Genomic DNA, 22,151 nt, shown 5'->3' with positions numbered 1-22,151 from the left:
GCTTCCCTGGTGGTGCAGTGGTTGAGAGTCCGCCTGCCGATGCAGGGGACACGGGTTCGTGCCCCGGTCCGGGAGGGTCCCACATGCCGCGGAGTGGCTGAGCCCGTGAGCCATGGCCGCTGAGCCTGCGCGTCCGGAGCCTGTGCTCCGCAACGGGAGAGGCCACAGCAGTGAGGGGCCCGCGTACCAAAAAAGAAAAAGAACCCAGGCTGACTTCCCTCCTCCTTTCTCTTGGTTGCTCAAGGAATATAGTTATTTCAGTCTGGGCGAAGTACAATTGTAAAAGTAAACCCACTGCCAAAAATACTTTGAATGTCACAGGGAAATGTCTAAGCTTTCCTACTGCTTAGACATTTCCTACTAGGCCACTGCTCACCTCCATTAGTAACCAAGAGTGGTGCTCTAAGCCCTGAGTTCGCTAGTCCTTGACCTCTTCTCCCAAACATACACACAAAAATACATACACCTCTTTTCAGGTTGAAATTTTGTGGACTGACAGGGCTGGAAGAGACTTCAGAGGACAAACCTCCATTTCATTGAAGAGAATACTGAAACCTCTGGGGCCTTGAGGACTTCAAACCTGGACTAGAACCTAGATCTTCTGTTCCCTAGCTTTTTTTTTTTTTGGCTGCACTGGGTCTTCACTGCTGCACGCGGGCTTTCTCTAGTTGCAGTGAGCGGGGGCTACTCTTCATTGCGGCTTCTCATTGCGGTGGCTCTCTTGTTGCAGAGCATGGGCTCTAGGCGCGCGGGCTCAGTAGTTGCAGCACGCAGGCCCTAGAGCATGTGGGCTTCAGTAGTTGTGGAGCGTGGGCTCAGTACTTGTGGAGCGTGGGCTCAGTAGTTGTGGCGCACGGGCTTAGTTGCTCCATGGCACGTGGGATCTTCCTGGACCAGGGCTTGAACCCATGCCCCCTGCATTGGCAGGCGGATTCTTAACCACTGCGCCACCAGGGAAATCCCCCTAGTTTTTTCTTGAATCCTTAGTCAGATTTTATTTCTCAGTCCCACTAAGAATCCTGAATGTATCTGTTCTTGACACTATGCCAAGGCGTTTGGTACTGCCACCCAAGGACGGGAGGGCCTCTCCTTTTACATTGGCAGAAGTTGGGGGCCAAAGGCCAAGGATCTAGACATCCCTGCATGGGGTATGTGGGAAAACAGCCCTACAAGATCTCCCCACCAGACTGTACAGGAAGAGACAGCCTTGTGCACTACAGCTTGTTTCCATATAAAATGGCAACTGGGTGGGCTGGGCATTTGAAGGATTCAGCAGCTGTCAACTCTACCTGCCACCTAGGACCACCTGTCTTAAACTCTAAACTGAGATAAGGACCCCTGTCTCATTCATACTCCCAGAAAGGAAAAGCAGCAAGAAAGGGACAGGATACAAAACTTTACAAACTTAAATTCTTACCTTGACAACTTTTAAAATTTCTGCTCTCACTGGAGTGTGAACAATTCTTCTGAGAAGTTTGGCAATGAGGGAAAGAAGAGATAAGATAGGGGAGCAGATTTTTAGTTAAAGTTCTTTTGAAATTTCAGTCTGTCCCCCAATTAGGCAAAGGAGAAGGGAGGTCTCATTGATTCAGCACCTACTATATGCCAGGCTCAGTTAAACTTCACATTAGCCCTGTGAGGAATCAGGGCCCCTCCAATTCAAAGATAAAGACTCTGTGATTCAGAGAATTAAGTAACTTTCCCAAGGGCCCTTTTCACAAGTAGTGGAATATGGCTTTGAGCCTAGGTGTTGTGTCCAACACAAATGCCTGACAACAAAGATATTTCTACAAAGAGGGCATTTTAGAATAGAGAGAACGAGATGAAGGCAAAAAAAGTCAGAGAATTTAAAAGGGAAAGGCAAAGAGTAGAGGCACCATCTAAACATTGCCCCCACTCCCCTACCAGAGGGCATCCCCTGAGTTCGGGATTCAGTTTAAGTCAGGAACAAACTTTTTATGGGTGGATGCTGGCTGGACTGAAGAGGAATGACTTCAACAGTCTTTTATTGTATGACTTTTATTTGCAAGACATAACCCAGGACATAATTCATGCAATCAAGAAGTTTACAATCCAATGGGGAAACCAGATATTGAACACATTCCACCAAATTTGATGTGTAAGGAGAATGCTCTAGTCTCCTGGAGAATGTAACAAACAAATCTAGTTGGCAGGAAACAGGGGCTTCTTCACCTGGACTTGGTTGGGTGGGGAAGTGAGGGTAGGTATGAGAGGTGCAAGGAAGAGGGAGGGAAGGGAGCCAGTCTTCGAGGCTGGTGATGAAGCCATGGAGACTGCAGCTCAGTTTGGGAGTGACAGAGAAAGAGAAGGCAAAGGTGCAGAGTTGAGGGAAAGTTTTGTTTAGGGCAGTGGAGCTCTGACCTTATCAGTCTGGTGGAGGGGGCAAGGATGGGAAGGATGCTAATATAAATATCATACTAATATAAATATTCACATAATTAGAAGAATTAGTACTAGGTCTATTTATATAGTAGGGGTGAAATAGTCAAGGTCATCGAACTTACGAGGGCGTTTGCCTTGGCAAGAAATTGGGATCAATTCTGAGAATGGGGGGAAGGGGAGGATAGGTGTGATTTCATAAAATTTTGAGACAGAGGAGAGGAAGTTGAGAACACTGGATTGTTGGGCCTTGCAGAAAGTTAAAATATCTTTTAGGCCGGGAGTGCTGAGTTGGTTACTAGCTTCAGAAGAGTTGGAAAAATCTGGAAGTGTGGCTGGAGGAACTGTGAACATAATCATCAAGGGATGCAGGCGTGGGCAACAGCAACCAACATCTCGATAGCCACGGGGCGGTCTGGGACCCCGGGAGGGGCGGTGGCTGCAACTCCGGCCCCGCTCCGCACAGCTGGGCCAGAGCAGCACCACTCCCGCGAGCAGGTGGCAGCGCCGCCCGCGGGGAGCCAGGCAGGCGGGGAGCGCCGGGGGCGGCGGCGCGCATTGGGGGCAGAGGAGCAGGCTGCACCGCGGGCAGCCGGGAGCGGGAGGCGGGCCCGAGTGAGCGGGCCTCCGCGCGGTATTTGGCACGCACGCGCAGACGGGCCGCGGGGCCCCGAGGCACAGAGGAGGGGGAGCCAGAAAGAGGGGGGTGCGGAACGTATTTCCGCTCTGGCGGACAAATAATACCGGCCAAAGGAGAGGCCAGGCCGTCCGGCCCTTTAACCGTGTGGGGGGGGCTGGTGAAGAAAGGGGGGTCGGGAAAGGGGGAATCCTGCTCCTTTAATTCCCTCCCCTCTTCCTCCTCCCCGAGTTCTCGCCGACGCCGCCGCGCGCGGGGCCTGGAACACACGCCACGAGCCGCCCCCGCCCCTCCCCCCTTACGCCCACGCGGAGCCGGCCCCGCGCGCGCGCCCCGTGCACCCCCGCGCCTGCGCGCTGCCCAGGCCCTGCCCGTGTGTGGGGGCGCAGCCGGCCCCGGGGGGGGTGGGGGAAATAGGGGGGGGAAAAAAACAGCGCGCGGAACCCGGCCAGGTGAGAGGCGCGTGCACTCAGGGTCGTGGGGCGGGGGGGGGGGGTGCGTGCCACGGAGTTCTGAACGTTGTGGGGGGGGGCCGTGCACGATGCGTGCAGGCAGGCAAGAGACGTGAAAGTCGCGTGCAAACGTGCAAGGGGGGGTGGAGGAATGAGGCAGCGGGTAAAGGGGGCGGGGTGAGAAGAGGCTGCAACCGGGGCCACCCTAGAATCCAGGCCTCTGCTCCCGCTTCCGCCGGCCTTCCCCCGTGGGCGCGCGGGCTCGCCCCATCTTCGCGGGCTGTCGGGCTGGGGGGTGTGGACGCCGCTGCCCCGCCCCCGGGAACCACGCCTCCCTCCTTTCGGAGGGACAGCGCCTCCCCGGGGGCTGGGGAAACTGAGGAAGAGGCTTGAAAACTGGATGATCTGATGCTGGGAGGGCCAGGCAAGAATGGGGGTGCGAGGCCTGGAGCCTTGGCCTAGGAAAGCCGGAGACCTTTGTCTCTGACCGGTTTCCTTCCCAACCAGGGTGGCCCACCCCCGCCACAATGGCCTCTGGGGTGGAAGTCCTGCGCTTCCAGCTGCCCGGCCACGAGGCCGCTACGCTGCGGAACATGAACCAGCTCCGCGCAGAGGAGCGGTTCTGCGACGTGACCATTGTGGCCGACAGCCTCAAGTTCCGCGGCCACAAGGTCATCTTGGCCGCCTGCTCGCCGTTCCTGCGGGACCAGTTCCTGCTGAATCCCAGCTCTGAGTTGCAGGTCTCCCTGATGCACAGTGCACGCATAGTGGCTGACCTACTCCTTTCTTGCTATACGGGCGCCCTGGAATTCGCAGTCAGGGACATTGTTAACTACCTGACGGCCGCCTCCTACCTGCAGATGGAGCACGTGGTGGAGAAATGCCGGAATGCCCTCAGCCAGTTCATCGAGCCCAAGATAGGCCTCAAAGAGGATGGGGTCAGCGATGCCAGCCTTGTAAGCAGTGTCAGTGCCACCAAATCCCTCCTCCCTCCCGCCAGGACCCCGAAGCCAGCCCCCAAACCCCCACCCCCACCCCCTCTCCCCCCTCCACTCCTGCGGCCTGTGAAGCTGGAGTTCCCGCTGGATGAGGACCTAGAGCTGAAGGCCGAGGAAGAGGATGAGGATGAGGACGAGGACGTGTCTGACATCTGCATCGTCAAGGTGGAATCGGCCTTGGAGGTGGCACACCGGCTCAAACCTCCCGGAGGCCTGGGAGGAGGCCTGGGCATCGGAGGCTCTGTGGGCAGCCATCTTGGGGAGCTGGCCCAGAGCAGCGTGCCCCCCAGCACTGTGGCTCCACCGCAGGGCGTGGTGAAAGCCTGCTACAGCCTGTCCGAGGACGCAGAAGGGGAGGGCCTGCTGTTGATCCCAGGAGGCCGGGCCAGTGTGGGGGCCACCTCAGGCCTGGTGGAGGCAGCAGCGGTGGCCATGGCTGCCCGGGGGGCGGGGGGCAGCCTGGGGGCGGGGGGCAGTCGGGGACCCCTGCCCGGAGGCTTTTCCAGTGGCAATCCCCTAAAGAACATCAAGTGCACCAAGTGCCCGGAAGTGTTCCAGGGCGTGGAGAAGCTGGTCTTCCACATGCGGGCGCAGCACTTCATATTCATGTGCCCGCGCTGCGGCAAGCAGTTCAACCACAGCAGCAACCTCAACCGCCACATGAACGTGCACCGCGGCGTCAAGTCGCACTCGTGTGGCATCTGCGGCAAGTGCTTCACACAGAAGTCCACGCTGCACGACCACCTCAACCTCCACTCGGGAGCGAGGCCCTATCGCTGTTCCTACTGCGATGTGCGCTTCGCTCACAAGCCTGCCATTAGGCGGCACCTCAAGGAGCAGCACGGCAAGACCACGGCCGAGAACGTGCTGGAGGCCAGCGTGGCTGAGATCAACGTCCTCATCCGCTAGCGCTAGCGTGGCAGGCGCTGGGTCCCTGGGCTGGGGGGGAAGGGGGCTCCTTGGTCCAGGAGAATAGGGGGGTGTGGGGGGCAGGGGCAGGCAGGTACGGTGGGGAGCCTGAGCAGACACACACATCCTGAGGGAGGGGCCGAAGATTCCTTAGAGAGAAGACCCTGCCTCTTCAGAAGAAAAGGATGGACAGGGAGAGAGTTCTTTGAGAAGGCCAAGGGAATAGGGGGTCCCAGAGAAAGATTTTCTTCTCTTGGAGGTGCATGGATATGTGGAGGGAGGGAAAACGTCCTATGGGATGAGGAGGGAAAAAGACTGGAAAATATTTTATTCCTGGCTACGGCTGCCCAGGAAGAGGTTCTGGCATTTCGTGAGATAGTGGGTGGGTGGGTGGGAATTGGGAGGGAATTTGGCAGGAGGCAGCTTACCTGCTCCTGCTTGGACTAGATCCTTGGGAGAGGGAGTGGTAGGGGAAAAGGATTATTGAATTCCGGAAAAGGAAGGGGGAGACGGTTCTTGCATGCTGGGGAAATGGGATGGATACAAGGCTCACCAAAATTCTAGGGAGAACAAAGGAAGATGGCAGGTAAGAGAATACGGGGGTGAGCATCCTGGGTAGATACTGGGAAGGGGGGTACAATAGCAGGAACTACGAATAGTGGTGGGGGTGGGGGGTAGGGCACTGAGATGAGAGGCGGCAAGGAGGGCTGTTGCGGTGGGGGAGGGAGAGGAGTAGAGACTTATACAGTATTTTTAAGAAAACAAAACGTATTTTTTAGGATTTTTTCTGGAGTTTGGGGTTTTAGTTTTTCTGCTTTTGTTTTCCACAAAATAAAAAAAAACAACTTTTTTTTCTTTATACTCAATCTGGCAACTGCGTGTAAATGACTATCCCACCCTAGACCACCTCACCCTCTAATGCAATTTTCTAAGTACCCAGAGGACACAACTCATGCAGGTCTCATGCCTGAAGGAGCCTTGAGAGGGGAAGGGGAGTGTGACAAGTGGGCTCCTCTGGCCAGAGACCCTCCCAGTTCTGCATCCTCAACTCCTGGCAGATACCTCACAGCCCAAGTGTTCCGTGATTGTTTGGCGGAGGTGTTAACAAATGACCTACTCTAGTTGAGTTTGGTATCAGGGCTAGGGATGGGGTGTAGGCGTGATCATTGTGCCCACCAAAATTGTAAGCTGGAGCCTGTGTTTGGGCGTTTTTGGTCTGGGGAACGGGTTCCTGTCCTGAAGAAAGATAAAAACTACTGGGTTAAGATGCGGAGAAGACTACAATTCCCAGAAAGCTCTGGAATAGTTCTTAACCGAAGAGAACTACAGTTCCCAGAAGGCCTTGATTTGGCCTCAGGTGCCCTATACCCTATCCACTTGCCTGTGTCAAATATCGCATGTGAGATACAGCCATTTTCCAAACTTTGACCAGATGTAAATACCTAAAGAGATGGTACTCTAAATACTGCTTTCAAAGTTGTGTGTCCTGGTGTAATATCACTCATACTTCCACTGTCGGCTGGGCTATGACCAACGGAGTGCCTGCTATGCTTGTGAAGTGTTTGGCAAAAAAAGTACTTATTAGAGTGTTACCAGACAGTAATGACTCGGGCCTCTAGGGGCTTACCTGGATCTCTAGTGCATGTGGTGGCGTGACATGCCTGGCATAAATGGAAGAGACATTTAGCCCCAGGTTTTCAAAAGGGATCGCTGCTCCAGGGGACACTTGAAACTGCATGCTAGAACCAGCCAAGAGTAAAGGTGTCCTCCGCGCGTCCCCATCGCCCCCTTCTTGCTCGTTAGAGAAGCAAGGCCAAAACTGAGGCCGAGTCTTCTATCTAGTGACCGAGAAGCTAGAAAGCAACCAGAAGCGGGAGAAGCACACATGGGCAGGACTGGAAATACAGCCACTGCCGAGAGCCGGGAGGCTCAGTCGCTCCGCTAGTTACCTAAAGCCAGGTGGCAGATGGAGTAGCCACACCTGAACCCAGGCGTGCCTCGCCTTCGGTTCCCAGCTAAGCTGAGGCCAGGAATGGCAGGAATTCTCCCTTGCAGCCCCCAGCTTAGTACAGGAACTGCCATCTCTGAGGCCGCCCTCCGGGGAAAATGGCCAGAAAGTGCGTAGTGGCTCCTTTAAGGCTCCTCCTAGCCCGCCTACTCGCCCACGTGACCCGGGGCGGCCGCGCGCCGGCTCGGCCCCCAGCGCAAGCGGCGATGGCGGCGGCGGCGGGAGCTGCAGCGGCGGCGGCCGCCGAGGTGCGGAAGGGGAGGGGGAGAGGCGGGTGCATGCCCGCGCGCGCGCCCGGGGGAAGCGCGCGCCCGTGCAATGCTCCGGGGGTGCATCGGGGCCGGGGGGCCCGGGCGAGACTTGCAGCAATCCGGAGGGCCAGCACCGGGGGCGGATGAGGGGACCAGGGGGTGGGAGGTGGGGGGAGTGGGCACCGAGGCGCGCGTGCAGCCGCCGGCTGCCCCCGAGTGGGCAGCGGGCGCCGGCGCCCCAGGAACACGCGCGAGGGGCACGAGGGGCCGTCCACCGGGCTGGGGGACAGCGGGTGCTGGAGGGGTTGGTGCCCGGGGTCCCCGCGGCCTGGGGGACAAAGGGGGAGAGGCGCGTGCAGCCGGGAGGAGGGGGCGGGGCCGGGGTGCGGAGGCCCCGCCCCCTCCCCCTCCTCTCTTCTCGGTCCCTGAGATGCGGGGTCTACCGAGAGGGAGGGGGCTGATGCGGGCCCGGGGGAGGGGTCGTGCGGCCCCTCCGGGCAGCCGTGGCCGCGGAAGGGGGGGGACCCATAGAGGAAGAGGTAGGCCCCGGAGCCTCCTGTCTCTTCCCAGGGCCCAGGCGTCCTGGGCCCCTCAACTTCCTACGGGACTGACCAGCTCTCCTATCCCTTGTGTCCCCTCCCAGGGGGAGGCCCCCGCTGAGATGGGGGCGCTGGTGCTGGAGAAGGAGCCCAGAGGAGCCACCGAGAGAGGTGAGTGCAGCAGAAACAGGCCCCACTGGACCTTCACCTCCGCCAGCACAGGATCTCTTGAGCCCTTAGCCCTGAACTTTTTCTCTTCCATTACAGTTCATGGCTCTTTGGGGGACACCCCTCGTAGTGAGGAGATCCTGCCCAAGGCCAACCCCGACTCCCTGGAGACTGCTGGTCCCTCATCCCCAGCCTCTGTCACGGTCACCGTCGGCGATGAGGGGGCTGACACACCTGTAGGGGCCACACCACTCATTGGGGATGAACCTGAGAATCTCGAGGGAGATGGGGACCTCCATGGGGGCCGCATCCTGATGGGTGAGAGGCCAGGGAGCCTGGGGGTGAGGTGGGGCATTCTCTGACTTTGTCTTCCCTCTTATCTTGTCTCCTGCCTGCTTGCCTGTGTTTTTCAGGCCATGCCACGAAGTCATTCCCGTCTTCCCCCAGTAAGGGGGGTGCTTGTCCCAGCCGAGCCAAGATGTCAATGACAGGGGCCGGAAAATCACCCCCATCAGTCCAGAGTTTGGCTATGAGGCTGCTGAGTATGCCGGGGGCCCAGGGGGCAACAGCAGCAGGGCCTGAACCCCCTCCAGCCACAGCCAGCCCGGAGGGGCAGCCCAAGGTCCATCGAGCCAGGAAAACCATGTCCAAACCAGGAAATGGACAGGTGAGGCTTAGGGGGAGGTTTGTGGGGGTGGGAGAGGCAGGGTAATTAACCGTAAAACTCTTGTGGGCTGCTTTTTTACAATTTACCTTCAGGTGTTTTCTTCTCCAGTCACTGCTTCACATATTTACCAAGGCGCCACTGTGTGTCAGTTTCTCTACTGGGGCTTAATCTGGAACAGACAGGTTTCTATCTTCCTGGGGCTTACATTCTTAGGCAGAGGGGAGTAGAAAACACTAATGTTAAAGAGTTAATTATGTAGTTAATGTCTTAATTACTCTTATAATAATGACTAGAGAAACTTCAAACCACTTTTCCTTTCTACCTCAAAGCAGGCCCCAAGGGAACTTCTCCCTTCTTTGAAACTGCCCTTGCTGTTTTAAAGGTTTTACTATGAATCTCTACAGGGAAGGAGCTGAGGGCCACAGAAACATCCGAGGAGGGAAATGACAAGAGCCCCAGAATCTCAGAAGCTTTATGACAGTGTTTTTAGGGCTCTTGGCATCAGTGTTAGATGTGGGATGTGCTGGACACAATTCTTATTATTGGCACAGAACTTCAGATGGCATTTTTTGAGGGTGTGGCTCACCACCCCACCCCGACCTGGGGCTTGGCTCTAAGCTAATCCAGGCAGAACCATAGATGCTCCCTGACCCTAAGTGTGCTCCCTCTCTGCCCCCAGCCCCCAGTCCCTGAGAAGCGGCCCCCTGAAGTGCAGCATTTCCGCATGAGTGACGACCTGCACTCGCTGGGGAAGGTGACCTCAGGTCAGTCCCACCCCCCACCTACCTGCGGCTTGCTATGGCCTGTGCTAAGGGTTTAGAGTACGGGCCTCACTCCTTTCTCTCTTTCCAGATGTGGCCAAAAGGAGGAAGCTGAACTCAGGAGGTGGCCTGGTGAGCCAGGAGAGGCAGGGAACAGGGCCTGGGCCTCTCCACCTGGGGGGGGCTGCTCTGAGGGATCCTAGGAGCTGGGGCTCCATCTCGCCCTCAAGGGAAATGGGGTGTTGGTGAGGGAGTGCCAGCAGCTTCAATTTTTTTCTTTAAATCTCTTTCTAGTCAGAGGAGTTGGGTTCTGCACGGGGTTCGAGAGAAGTGACCCTGGAGAAGGGGGACCCCGGGTCCCTGGAGGAGTGGGAAACGGTGGTGGGGGATGACTTCAGCCTCTACTACGATTCCTACTCTGTGGATGAGCGGGTGGACTCTGACAGCAAGGTGAGAGGGAGCCAGCCGCCCTCCCGGCCAGTGCTCCCCCACGTCCAGGGCTCGCTCTCCAATCTTTCCTGCCCCACTTTCTTCTCTCTTTCCTTTTCTGAACACCCACTAACTCACTGCCCCATACTGTCTGTAACTTATTTCCAGCGTGTGCTCTACCCCATACCATCCCCTTGCCCCTCTCCACAGTGATAATCACCATCCTGGACTTCGGGTTTAACATCCCAGTTTATGGTTTATTTGTTGTTTGTTTGCTTGTTTATTCCTTTGCTCCTTGTTTGGTTTTATTTCACATATATGTTTGTCTATGCAGCAGAATGCTTAGTCTTGCCTGTTTTGCTTTTCATTCGTTTTATCGTGGAAACTTTCAAATATACACAAAAGAATGGAATAGTGAGCCCCCGGGTAGCCATCACCCAGCTCTAAGGATTATCAATACACAGCTGACCTTGACTCATCTCTTCCTCCCCAACACCCACACTTACTGGATTATTTCAGAGCAAATCGCAGATACCATATCATTTTATCTAGAAATATTTCCACAAGTATCTCTAAACATAAGACCTCTTTCTGTTTTTAAAAAATTTACAAATAATTTTTTTTTTCCGCCATGCGGTATGTGGGGATCATAGTTCCCCAGCCAGGGATCAAACCCATGCCCCCTGCAGTGGAAGCGGGGAGCCCTTCCACTGGACCACCAGGGAAGTCCCTACAAATGATGCTTTAACACCATCACCTTGCGACCAGTCAGTCTTCACATTTTCTCAGTTGTTTCATAAATGAGTTTTCGTCTGTCAGGTTTCAGTGGGGTCCACACATTGATTTGATTACTTTTCTTAGGTCTCTCTTGATGTATAGGTTCCCTACTTAAAAAAAAAACAAACTTGCCATTTATTTATTGAAGAAACCAAGTCGGTTATCCTACAGAATTCTTCACATTTAGGAGTTGGCTGTTTGGGTGGGGATTAACACATAACTCTCTGCCCAATGTTGCATCACATCAGGCGTGGAACATTTGGTCTTTTATTAGTGAAGTTAAGATCAGTGGATTCAGGGGATATCAGCCTGACTTCATTATAGCGTTTCTAGTTTTTTTTGTTTTTTTTTTAATCTTTGGCTGTGCTGGGTCTTCGTTGCTGCGCGTGGGCTTTCTCTAGTTGCGGCGAGCGGGGGCTACTCTTTGTTGCAGTGCGTGGGCTTCTCATCGCGGAGGCTTCTCTTCTTGCAGAGCATGGGCTCTAGGTGCACGGGCTTCAGTAGTTGTGGTACGTGGGCTCAGTAGTTGTGGCTCGCGGGCTCTAGAGCACAGGCTCAGTAGTTGTGGCGCACGGGCTTAGTTGCTCCTCAGCATGTGATTTCTTCCCGGACCAGGGCTCGAACCCATGTCCCCTGCATTAGCAGGCAGATTCTTAACCACTGCACCACCAGGGAAGCCCCTCTAATTCGTTTTTCGTTTAGTGTATTCAGTCTTGCCTCTTTATGAGCTTCATCAAGTCTCCTACTATACGTGTGTTATCTAGAACGTATTCCTTTCTTTTCCTGTTTACTATTATGTTGCAAAGATTCATCATGTTGTTGCATGTCACCATAGCACCTTATTTTTTTAATTTTTATTTATTTATTTTTTTGCGGTACGCGGGCCTCTCACTGTTGTGGCCTCTCCCGTTGCGGAGCACAGGCTCCGAACACGCAGGCTCAGTGGCCATGGCTCACGGGCCCAGCCGCTCCGCGGCATGCGGGATCCTCCCCGACCGGGGCACGAACCCGTGTCCCCTGCATCGGCAGGCGGACTCTCAACCACTGCGCCACCAGGGAAGCCCCAGCACCGTATTTTTTATTACAGTATAGTATGCTACACCCCCTCTCCGTATCCAGCCCTTCCCTGTTCACACTCATCATCACCAGGGAGCCATCCGTGGGGAATTGTTGTTTTCTTGATCCCGCCTCATTCTCTGAGTCCCGGGGGTCGGATGTGTCCTGCTCTGCCTGTCTCCCATGTTCCCCCCAGCAGACAGCTGTGGCCTGGGGGTCACTGTTTCTTCAGCCTAACTTTGCCTCTCTTCCAGTCTGAGGTCGAAGCTCTGGCTGAACAACTGAGTGAGGAAGAGGAAGAGGAGGAGGAGGAAGAGGAGGAGGAGGAAGAGGAGGAGGAGGAAGAGGAAGAGGAGGAGGAAGATGAAGAGTCAGGCAATCAGTCTGACAGGGTAGAACTGGAAGCTGGCGTCCCCGGAGGAGTGGGGGCTCCGGGGACAGCGGTCTGAGTCCTCAAAGGAGGCGTTTATGGGCTGGGGGCCGGGCTCTTTAACGCTCTTCCTCCCCCCCAGAGTGGTTCCAGCGGCCGGCGCAAAGCCAAAAAGAAATGGCGGAAGGACAGCCCGTGGGTGAAGCCATCACGGAAACGGCGGAAGCGGGAGCCTCCGAGGGCCAAGGAGCCACGAGGTGAGAAGGCTCCTCTGTTTCGGGGTCCCCTCCTGCAGCCCCCTTCCGGTCCCCAGAGAGCATGCACGCACACACACGCTCAGCATGCACGCCCGCATGTACCCCCGCATCCAGGCACCTGTGAGCTCGCACTCTCACTCTCTCTGTCTCTGTGTCAGGAGTGAATGGTGTGGGCTCCTCAGGCCCCAGTGAGTACATGGAGGTCCCTCTGGGGTCCCTGGAGCTGCCCAGCGAGGGGACCCTCTCTCCCAACCACGCTGGTAATTTCCAATTGCCGGGATAGGGAGCCACTAGGGGGCGCCCTCGGGGCCGGAGGGAATGGGGAGGAGGGGAACCCCGCTGGAGCTGGGGTGTCCGTGGCCAGACTTTGGGGGTTCTGGAGCACGGAGGGAAAGTCAGGGCGGGGGTGAGAGGCCCCAGGAGGGGTCCCGGTGGGTGAGAGGCTGGGCCTCCCTCAGCTCCCTCTATCCTCCATCCAAGGGGTGTCCAATGACACATCTTCGCTGGAGACAGAGCGTGGGTTTGAGGAGTTGCCCCTCTGCAGCTGCCGCATGGAGGCACCCAAGATAGACCGCATCAGCGAGAGAGCGGGGCACAAGTGCATGGCCACGGAGAGCGTGGATGGAGAGGTGGGCCTCTGGGCTGGTAGGCGAGTTGCCAGGGCATCCAGCCCCAGAGCCCAGCCTCACCTTTTGTCACCCATCCTCACTGCACACAGCTGTCGGGCTGCAACTCTGCAATCCTGAAGCGGGAGACCATGAGACCCTCCAGCCGCGTGGCACTGATGGTGCTCTGTGAGACCCACCGTGCCCGCATGGTCAAACACCACTGCTGCCCAGGCTGTGGCTACTTCTGCACGGCGGTGAGTGACCAGTGGGGCAGACAGGCAGCATGCCCCGTGGGGGTAGGGGCTCCCAGAGCCTGGCCACATTGTTTTCCTGCCCCCAGGGCACCTTTCTGGAGTGCCACCCCGACTTCCGAGTGGCCCACCGCTTCCACAAGGCCTGTGTGTCCCAGCTGAACGGGATGGTCTTCTGTCCCCACTGTGGGGAGGATGCATCTGAGGCCCAGGAGGTGACCATCCCCCGGGGGGATGGGGTGACCCCACCGGCTGGCACTGCAGCCCCTGCCCCCCCGCCCCTGGCCCAGGATGCCCCTGGGAGAGCGGACACTTCCCAGCCCAGGTACTGGCTTTGCCCTTCCCTTCTGTCTGCTCCCTGCCCCAGTCCCCGTCTCCCCTGAACGTTCACACCTTCTCCCACAGCGCCCGGATGCGAGGACAGGGGGAGCCCCGGCGTCCACCCTGCGACCCCCTGGCTGACACCATCGACAGCTCGGGGCCCTCCCTAACCCTGCCCAATGGGGGCTGCCTCTCAGCTGTGGGGCTGCCACCTGGCCCAGGCCGGGAGACCCTGGAAAAGGCCCTGGTCATCCAGGAGTCAGAGAGGTGAGTAGGGGTTTCCCTCGGGCACAGCAGCTAGGACTGGGGCTGGAAGTGTGGAGCTGCAGGTGTGGGGACCGATGCTTGAATCTGGGGAGTCAACCCCCTCTCCCTCCCTCACCACGGCAGGCGGAAGAAACTCCGTTTCCACCCCCGGCAGCTGTACCTGTCCGTGAAGCAGGGGGAGCTGCAGAAGGTGATCCTGATGCTGTGTGAGTATTCCACTCCTTCGTTCAGCAAACCCTGCCTGAGCACCGATTATGTACCAGTCACTGGACTCGGGGCCAGGACGGCAGCAATGAGGGACATCGTCCTTGCCCTGAAGGACTTCGTGTGGTGGGGGAATAACCCATGATGATGGGGACTGGGGACTGTTCTGAGTGCTTTGCACGTTCACTCACTTAAATCTTCCCAGCGGAGGCCCAGAGAGGTTAACTACCTTGCCCAGTGCACAGCAGTACTAAGGGGCAGGGGCAGGGCCGTTTGAACTCAGGCAGAGCTGGTGCTCTTAACTTCTTACCCTGATCAGTGCCGTGCTGCAGTGCAGGTGAGCACAAAGAAGGCCCAGGAGGGCCCCTGACTCAGGTTGGGGCCCTGAGAAACCTTCCTGGAGGAGGTGCCACCCGCCCCCTAGCTTGCTTACCACCTGTCCCTCCCTCTCCCGGTGTGGCGGGCCCTCCCCGCAGTGGACAACCTGGACCCCAACTTCCAGAGCGACCAGCAGAGCAAGCGCACGCCCCTGCACGCGGCTGCCCAGAAGGGCTCTGTGGAGATCTGCCACGTACTGCTGCAGGTCAGCGCGGGCCCAGCCCTAGGACGCCCTCCCCTGCCCAGCCCCTCCCTGGTGCCAGCCTGCGTGCCCTCTCCTTGCAGGCTGGGGCGAACATCAATGCTGTGGACAAGCAGCAGCGGACGCCGCTAATGGAGGCTGTGGTGAACAACCACCTGGAGGTGGCTCGCTACATGGTGCAGCGCGGGGGCTGCGTCTACAGCAAGGTGCGCGGCCGGGCAGGCCAGGGCCAGGGCTCAGGGCTCAGGGCCTGGTCTTGAGGTGCCAGCCAGCCGGCTCATCTGCCTGCATCGCCCTCAGGAGGAAGACGGCTCCACCTGCCTCCACCATGCAGCCAAAATTGGGAATCTGGAGATGGTCAGCCTGCTGCTCGGCACGGGACAGGTGGATGTCAACGCCCAGGTCAGCGGCCGGGCTTCCGGCCCAGCCCCCGGGGTCCTTGCCTCAGCCTCAGGCTTTAGGTCCCCTTTCTCCCTCGTCTGACCTCTGACCCTTTCCCTGCATTTCACACTGTTCCAGTCTGTCCCCGTCTGTTTTTCCCCCTTCATTTGTATTTCTCTTCATTCTCTTCTGTTTTCTTTTTTCTCCTTATCACTTTTCAAAATGAGTTGTGGCCTTAATCTCTGGAACTGTCCAGTGAGATTCCTTACTAAGTCAGTTTTTCATGTGTTGGAGGTGTTTTAGTCTGTGTGTCATTCTTCTTGATCTTTGGGTTTTTTTATTTAATTAATTTTTATTGGAGTATAGTTGCTTTACAATGTTGTGTTAGTTTGTACCGTACAGCAAAATGAATCAGCTATACATACACATACATCCTGTCTTTTTTGGATTTCCTTCCCATTTAGGTCACCACAGTGTGTTAGGTTCCCTGTGCTATGCAGTATGTCCTCATTAGTTGTCTATTTTATACATAGTATCAATAGCGTATATGTGTCAATCCCAATCTCCCAGTTCCTCCCACCCTCCCCTTGGTATCCACACATTTGTTCTCTAGGTCTGTGTCTCTATTTCTGCTTTGCAAATAAGATCATCTATACCATTTTTCTAGATTCCACACATATGAGTTAGTATACGATATTTGTTTTTCTCTTTCTGATTTCCTCCACTCTGTGTGACACTCTCTAGGTCCATCCGTGTCTCTACAAATGACCCAATTTTGTTCCTTTTTATGGTTGAGTAATATTCCATTGTATCTATGTGCCATATCTTCTTTATCTATTTTTCTGTTGATGGACACTTAGGTTGCTTCCTTGTCCTGGCTGTTGTAAATAGTGCTGCAGTGAACATTGGGGTGCCCTTCTTGATCTTTGAATTGTTCTGTCCCTTGTCCAGAAGAAGCCCCTTGCCATAGGCTCCTGTGACTTTTGAAATGACCCAGTGGCCTTTGAGAGCATCCTTTTCAGCACCTATCCTGCCCCCGACTCAGGATCTACCATTTCTCTAAGAAACTCTGGTTCCTTTAAATGGGAAATATTTTTTAGAGACTACAATTTGTGTACCTAGGGGTGGTCATTGTTGTTGGGTCCCTGCTTCTAGGACTTTTGAGTGGGCAGATCGAGGAAATAATGTATTTTTTCTTTTAATTTTTTTTTAAATTCATTTATTTATGTATTTATTTATTGGCTGTGTTGGGTCTTCTTTGCTGCACGCGGGCTTTCCCTAGTTGCGGCGAGCGGGGGCTACTCTTTGTTGCGGTGTGCGGGCTTCTCATTACGGTGGCTTCTCTTTGTTGCGGAGCACGGGCTCTAGGCGCGTGGGCTGCAGTAGCTGTGGCTCGTGGCCTCAGTAGTTGTGGCTTGCGGGCTCTAGAGCACAGGCTCAGTAGTTGTGGCGCACGGGCTTAGTTGCTCCGTGGCATGTGGGATCTTCCCGGACCAGGGCTCGAACCTGTGTCCCCTGCATCGGCAGGCGGATTCTTAACCACTGCGCCACCAGGGAAGTCCCAAGGAAATACATACTTTTTAAAAAGAGAAAAATCACTTCACGGCCTTGAGCAATAGACACTTACTAGTCCCATTTTGTAAACGAGGAAACTGAGACCCAGAGCCGTTAAATGATTTGCCCAGGGTTCCACAGCCTGTGAGTGGTGGAGCTGGGACTCTGAGTGTGAGGCTAGCTCCGGAGCCTGTGCTCTTGACCCCATCTGTTTGGGTGAGCAGGGCTGGAGCTGCCTCTCCACGCTCCTCCTTCCCCCCCCACCCACAGGACAGTGGGGGGTGGACGCCCATCATCTGGGCCGCAGAGCACAAGCACATCGAGGTGATCCGCATGCTGCTGACACGGGGCGCCGACGTCACCCTCACAGACAATGTGAGAGTTTGGTCGGGATATGGGAGGTGGGTTCAGCCCCCCCGCCCCTGAGCAAGGTGCCGGCTGGGTTCACACCTCTCCCCCTGCCACCTCCACAGGAGGAGAACATCTGCCTGCACTGGGCCTCGTTCACCGGCAGCGCCGCCATCGCAGAGGTTCTCCTGAATGCCCGCTGCGACCTCCATGCTGTCAACTACCACGGGGACACGCCCCTACACATCGCAGCCCGGGAGAGCTACCACGACTGCGTGCTGTGAGTCTCCACCCCTCCCCCACCTGGATACCCCTTTGCCCCCTCTCACAGCCCCGGACCCCACAGGCTTCCCGTCCCCTCCCAGGTTGTTCTTGTCACGCGGGGCAAACCCTGAGCTGCGGAACAAGGAGGGGGACACGGCGTGGGACCTGACCCCTGAGCGCTCTGACGTGTGGTTTGCACTCCAGCTCAACCGCAAGCTGCGGCTCGGGGTGGGAAATCGGGCCGTCCGCACTGAGAAGATCATCTGCCGGTGAGCGCGGGCTCTCTTTACCCAGAGCGACCTCCGCCCCTCCCCTGGCCCCTAGGATCCTCTGAGCCCCCCAGCCACCTGCCACACGCACACGCCAACTAGATGCACCAAATAAAAACGGGGAACATCCAGCTGAATTAGGATTTCGGGGTAACAGTGCATACTTTTTTAACGTTAGGAGGGTCCCATGCAGTATTTGGGACATACCTGTACTAAAAAAATTGTTCCTTGATACCCTGAAATTCAGATTTCACTGAGTGTCCTGCCTTTGACCTGGGAACCTTACTCCCCATGCCCCAGTGAACCCCCAGAACCACCCTCTTCCCTCACCCAGCTCTCTCCCCACCTAGGGGAGTCCTCACCCCATGCTCTAGCCACCCAGCTCCATCTCCCCTCCTGCCAGGGACGTGGCTCGGGGCTATGAGAACGTGCCCATTCCCTGTGTCAACGGTGTGGACGGGGAGCCCTGCCCCGAGGATTACAAGTACATCTCGGAGAACTGCGAGACGTCCACCATGAACATCGACCGCAACATCACCCACCTACAGGTGAGTGCAGGGCCCTCCCTGGGCCCTCCTCCCAAAGGGACACCCAGAGCCACCAAGTACAGCTGGGCACACTGTGGGCCAACGAGGGCACCTGGCCAAGGTGGTGGGGCTGAAAGGGAGCTCCGGTGTGGGCTTGCATCCACCTAGGGAGGGGGTCCTTTTTCTAGGACACGTGAAGGTATCACATGGGCTCATGGTGGCCCTAGAGACACCCCCATCAGCAACATCTTGATTCCCCCTCATCCCGGGACCATCACCATCACTGTCCTACAAGGTGGACCCTAGAGAAAGGACAGCAGTTGTGGGGCAGGGAGCACTGGAAGCTGAGGGGCCGAGGCCGATTCTGGGGGGTGAGCTGACCCTACCTCCCGCCCCAGCACTGCACATGCGTGGATGACTGCTCCAGCTCCAACTGCCTGTGTGGCCAGCTCAGCATTCGCTGCTGGTATGACAAGGTACGTGCCCTCGCCCTGGCCGCACACACACTCATCCACTCCTTTGGGGGAGCTGGCCTCTGACACCAACTCCCTGGGACCTTGTCCCTCACCTTCTACCCTGTGGGGGAAGCAGCAAAGAGGGCAGGGCGAGACCTGGGGTTCCTAGGCTGTTGCCAGGACAGAGAGGGGCCTGGCCCAGGTACATGCAAACCCAGGGCGATGGTTGCGTGTTTCCTGTTGGATAAACTAAGAGCATATGTGGCCTCCCCCAGCCTGTCCTCCCTGTGTCTGAGTTGGGGTCAGCAGTGGATTTTTCTGTGAAGTCTTGGGAGTCCTGGGCAGCTGAGGTGGGCACCACACAGAAACCACTGTCCTCCCCTCCCTCAACCCCAGGACGGGCGGCTGCTCCAGGAATTTAACAAGATCGAGCCCCCGCTGATTTTTGAGTGTAACCAGGCGTGCTCCTGCTGGAGAAACTGCAAGAACCGGGTAGTGCAGAGTGGCATCAAGTGAGGCCCAGCCCCTCAGCTCCCCTCGCTCCCCTTTCTCCCTTCTCTGCCTCGGGGCGCTTCCAGGTCACGCCACTGAATATCACCCTCTCTCCCACCCCCAGGGTGCGACTGCAGCTCTACCGAACAGCCAAGATGGGCTGGGGGGTCCGAGCCCTGCAGACCATTCCCCAGGGGACTTTCATTTGCGAGTGAGTGGTGGGGAGGGGGTACTTTGGCTCCTGGGGGCGTGGGGCTGGATGCAGGGCACGGCTGACTCCCAGGCCTCCCTCTCTGCCCTCCTCCCTGATGGGTCCCAGCTCTTCATGCTACCCCCACTCTGGCCAGCCTCCTCTGACCCCCATCCCCAAGCCTCCGCTCTGGCCAGACCACAGTGCCTGCGTCTTTCCCTCCCCTTCGGTGTATTTCCAAGCCTGACACTCCCTCTCCCCTGCCCTTCCCAACTGCGGAAAGCCCCGGTTTTACAGACAGACAGAGCTGGGTGTCCTTGGCCAAGTTCACAACCTCTCTGAGCCTCATTTTTCTTGTCTGCAAAATGGAGGTGATAACAGCTACCTTTCTGTCCACCTCATCAGGGGCCTCAGGCCTCTCCATCCATCAATTCTTTCTCTTCCCAGTATCCGTTACCTCTTCCTGTCCCCTGGCTTTTACTCCATAGCCTTCAAACGTAATCTAGGTCTCCTTTGGCCTTAAAAAAAAGAAGAAGAAAAAAAAAGAAAAAGAGTCATCCAGCCCCAATTGCCTATTTAAGAGACCATTCATTTTTCCTCCATCATGTCATCTCTCAATTTGACTGAGGCAAGCGACCCCTGCCTCCTGGGCCTCAGTTTCCCCATCATCCACTCACTGCTCATCCCTGTCCAAATCTGCCTTTACCCTCACCCCTCTGCTGACGCCGCCTCTCAGCAGTCCCACTCCCTGACCCGTGTCTCAGTCCTCATTCTCTTGGCATCTGCCACCCCCCTCAGCTCTGGCTCCCATGACACCGTCCTCACCTGCGACCCATCCATTCTTCCTCTTCACCAGCTCCTCTCCCTCTACTTTCCAAACGTGGGTGTGCTCACCCCCAGTTCTTCTTAGCTCCTGTGGCTCCGTCCCCTCCCTGCTGTCCTCACCCCTGTCCTGTCCTCAGCCCAGCGTTGCCCCCATCTGCTGGGTGATCCCTAGTCCACAAACCCCCGTGTCTACGCCTGAACAGATTTCCCCACCCAGGCCGACTGCCCATAGATACTGATCCCTTCACCCCAGAGGCTGGGCGCCGCCGTCCTCACCCGAGTCATCCTCTGGTGCGGCTCGAGCCCCTTCCTCTAACTTCCCCACCGCTGCTTCTCCAGCTCATCCCTGGCCCCACTCTGTCGGTCCTGCCTGTTGATCTAGTTGTCTGGTGGGACTCCAGCTGGCGGGAGTGTGTCCTGTGTGTACCCTCACGTGCCTGTGTCCCCAGGTTCCTCCTCCTGTACCCCCCTTCTGGGTGGGGGCCACCCACCCCCTCCCTCCCAGATGATGTCCGCTATCCTTGGGGGCCCACTGTGCCTTGGGTCGCCCACCCCAGCCCCAGCTGTGCTGATCTGTGAGATTCACAGACAGCTGACAAACAGTGGAAGGGGAATCCTGGGACTGTGAGGGGAGACAGGGCCTGGAGCCTGCTCCCGGTAACGCCTGCTCACCTCCGGAACCACCACTCCCTGCCCAACAGGTATGTCGGCGAGCTGATCTCTGATGCTGAGGCGGATGTGAGAGAGGATGACTCTTATCTCTTCGACTTAGACAACAAGGTGGGCAGGAGACCCCTCTGCCGCCCTCCTCTCAGTCAGCAGATGGCAACCCGAGGAGGAGGGGCTGGGTGGTCAGGGGGGTGCGGAGGTTGGCCCGGCCAGCAGGGTGGCGGTGGATGTGATGGATGGCGCCCTCCCATCAGGATGGAGAGGTGTACTGCATCGACGCCCGTTACTACGGCAACATCAGTCGCTTCATCAACCACCTGTGTGACCCCAACATCATCCCCGTCCGGGTCTTCATGCTGCACCAAGACCTGCGATTTCCACGCATTGCCTTCTTCAGCTCCCGAGACATCCGGGCCGGGGAGGAACTGGGGTGAGGCGTCCTGCGGCCCGGCCAGGGTGTGGGAGATGCAGCAAGCCCAGGACCAAAAGCGGGCGGCTGGCGAGTGCCTGGTTTCCAGGCATGGATTAGAGCAAAGCTTGTCCGATGTCGCTGTAAACAGAGTCCTGAGCCTCACAGATTCTGAGTCAGTAGGTTTGGGATGGGGCCTGAAGAATCTTCACTTCTAGCAAGCTACCAGGCAGTGCTGGTGCCGCAACTGCATTAGAACAGAGGAGGGCTTAGAGCCCCTCCAAAGATGGGGGTGGATGCTTTGGAGTGGGTCTGGGTCCCACAGACCTCTTGTGCTTCTCTGACAGGTTTGACTATGGTGACCGCTTCTGGGACATCAAAAGCAAATATTTCACCTGCCAGTGTGGCTCTGAGAAGTGCAAGCACTCAGCTGAGGCCATTGCCCTGGAGCAGAGCCGCCTGGCCCGCCTGGATCCCCACCCCGAGCTGCTGCCTGAGCTCGGCTCCCTGCCTCCCGTCAACCCCTGAGAGAGGACCGTGACCCCCACCCCAAGCCCTGGACAGCCAGCTCCGCCACTTGCTGCCCACACCTGGGGGTGCTACCGTCTCCTCTCCCCCTACCCCTTCGCACATTCCTCAGTTAGATCCCAGCCAGGCCCTGGAGGTCTGACAGCCCCTCTCTCCCAGAGCTGGTTCCTCCCTGGGAGGGTGACTTCAGGGCTGGCCACGCCCCTGTTTCCCACCCTCAGCTGAAGTCTAATGAATTGAAGTTGGGCCTCTGTGCTAATCGGTTTCCTTTGTTCTCAATAAATGTTGGGTTTATAATAAACTGGGTGATTGTTGGCGGAAAAGCACACA

The 22,151-nt window shown here is 56.9% G+C and overlaps 2 protein-coding genes across 10 annotated transcripts; both read left to right on the top strand.

Annotated features, from left to right (window-relative positions):
* Positions 1 to 3,061: 3,061 nt before the first annotated feature.
* ZBTB12 (zinc finger and BTB domain containing 12) lies at positions 3,062 to 7,461 on the top strand. Of its 2 annotated transcripts, XM_089918600.1 has the most exons (3): positions 3,062 to 3,489; positions 3,997 to 4,229; positions 4,350 to 7,461. In XM_089918600.1, exons 2-3 carry the CDS (start codon positions 4,017 to 4,019, stop codon positions 5,394 to 5,396), a joined length of 1,260 nt encoding a protein of 419 aa, XP_089774726.1. In that variant the 5' UTR covers positions 3,062 to 3,489; positions 3,997 to 4,016; the 3' UTR covers positions 5,397 to 7,461. The 2 variants fall into 2 exon arrangements, with proteins under 2 accessions (XP_089774726.1, XP_022421918.1); XM_022566210.2 differs by having other exon boundaries at positions 3,065 to 3,489; positions 3,997 to 7,461.
* Positions 7,462 to 7,577: 116 nt separating this feature from the next.
* EHMT2 (euchromatic histone lysine methyltransferase 2) lies at positions 7,578 to 22,122 on the top strand. Of its 8 annotated transcripts, XM_022566194.3 has the most exons (28): positions 7,578 to 7,652; positions 8,299 to 8,365; positions 8,462 to 8,680; positions 8,776 to 9,029; positions 9,709 to 9,793; positions 9,882 to 9,922; positions 10,085 to 10,240; positions 12,307 to 12,444; positions 12,565 to 12,679; positions 12,838 to 12,939; positions 13,160 to 13,308; positions 13,398 to 13,541; positions 13,628 to 13,863; positions 13,944 to 14,126; positions 14,250 to 14,332; positions 14,807 to 14,913; positions 14,994 to 15,116; positions 15,211 to 15,312; positions 17,116 to 17,220; positions 17,319 to 17,473; positions 17,559 to 17,726; positions 18,130 to 18,274; positions 18,652 to 18,729; positions 19,105 to 19,220; positions 19,325 to 19,411; positions 20,917 to 20,995; positions 21,139 to 21,314; positions 21,641 to 22,122. In XM_022566194.3, exons 1-28 carry the CDS (start codon positions 7,611 to 7,613, stop codon positions 21,819 to 21,821), a joined length of 3,636 nt encoding a protein of 1,211 aa, XP_022421902.2. In that variant the 5' UTR covers positions 7,578 to 7,610; the 3' UTR covers positions 21,822 to 22,122. The 8 variants fall into 8 exon arrangements, 7 of the variants coding, with proteins under 7 accessions (XP_022421902.2, XP_022421903.1, XP_022421900.1 ...); XM_022566195.2 differs by lacking the exon at positions 12,838 to 12,939; XM_022566192.2 differs by lacking the exon at positions 7,578 to 7,652 and having other exon boundaries at positions 8,071 to 8,365.
* The last annotated feature ends 29 nt before the right edge of the window (positions 22,123 to 22,151 follow it).

Source organism: Delphinapterus leucas, chromosome 10, assembly GCF_059928025.1.
Source record: "Delphinapterus leucas isolate spDelLeu-1000000601 "Yukka" chromosome 10, BTC_Dleu_Yukka2, whole genome shotgun sequence".
NCBI classification, from domain to species: Eukaryota; Metazoa; Chordata; class Mammalia; order Artiodactyla; family Monodontidae; genus Delphinapterus; species Delphinapterus leucas.
Note: the sequence above shows the minus strand (reverse complement) of the source record. Positions and strands in the feature narration are given on the sequence as shown.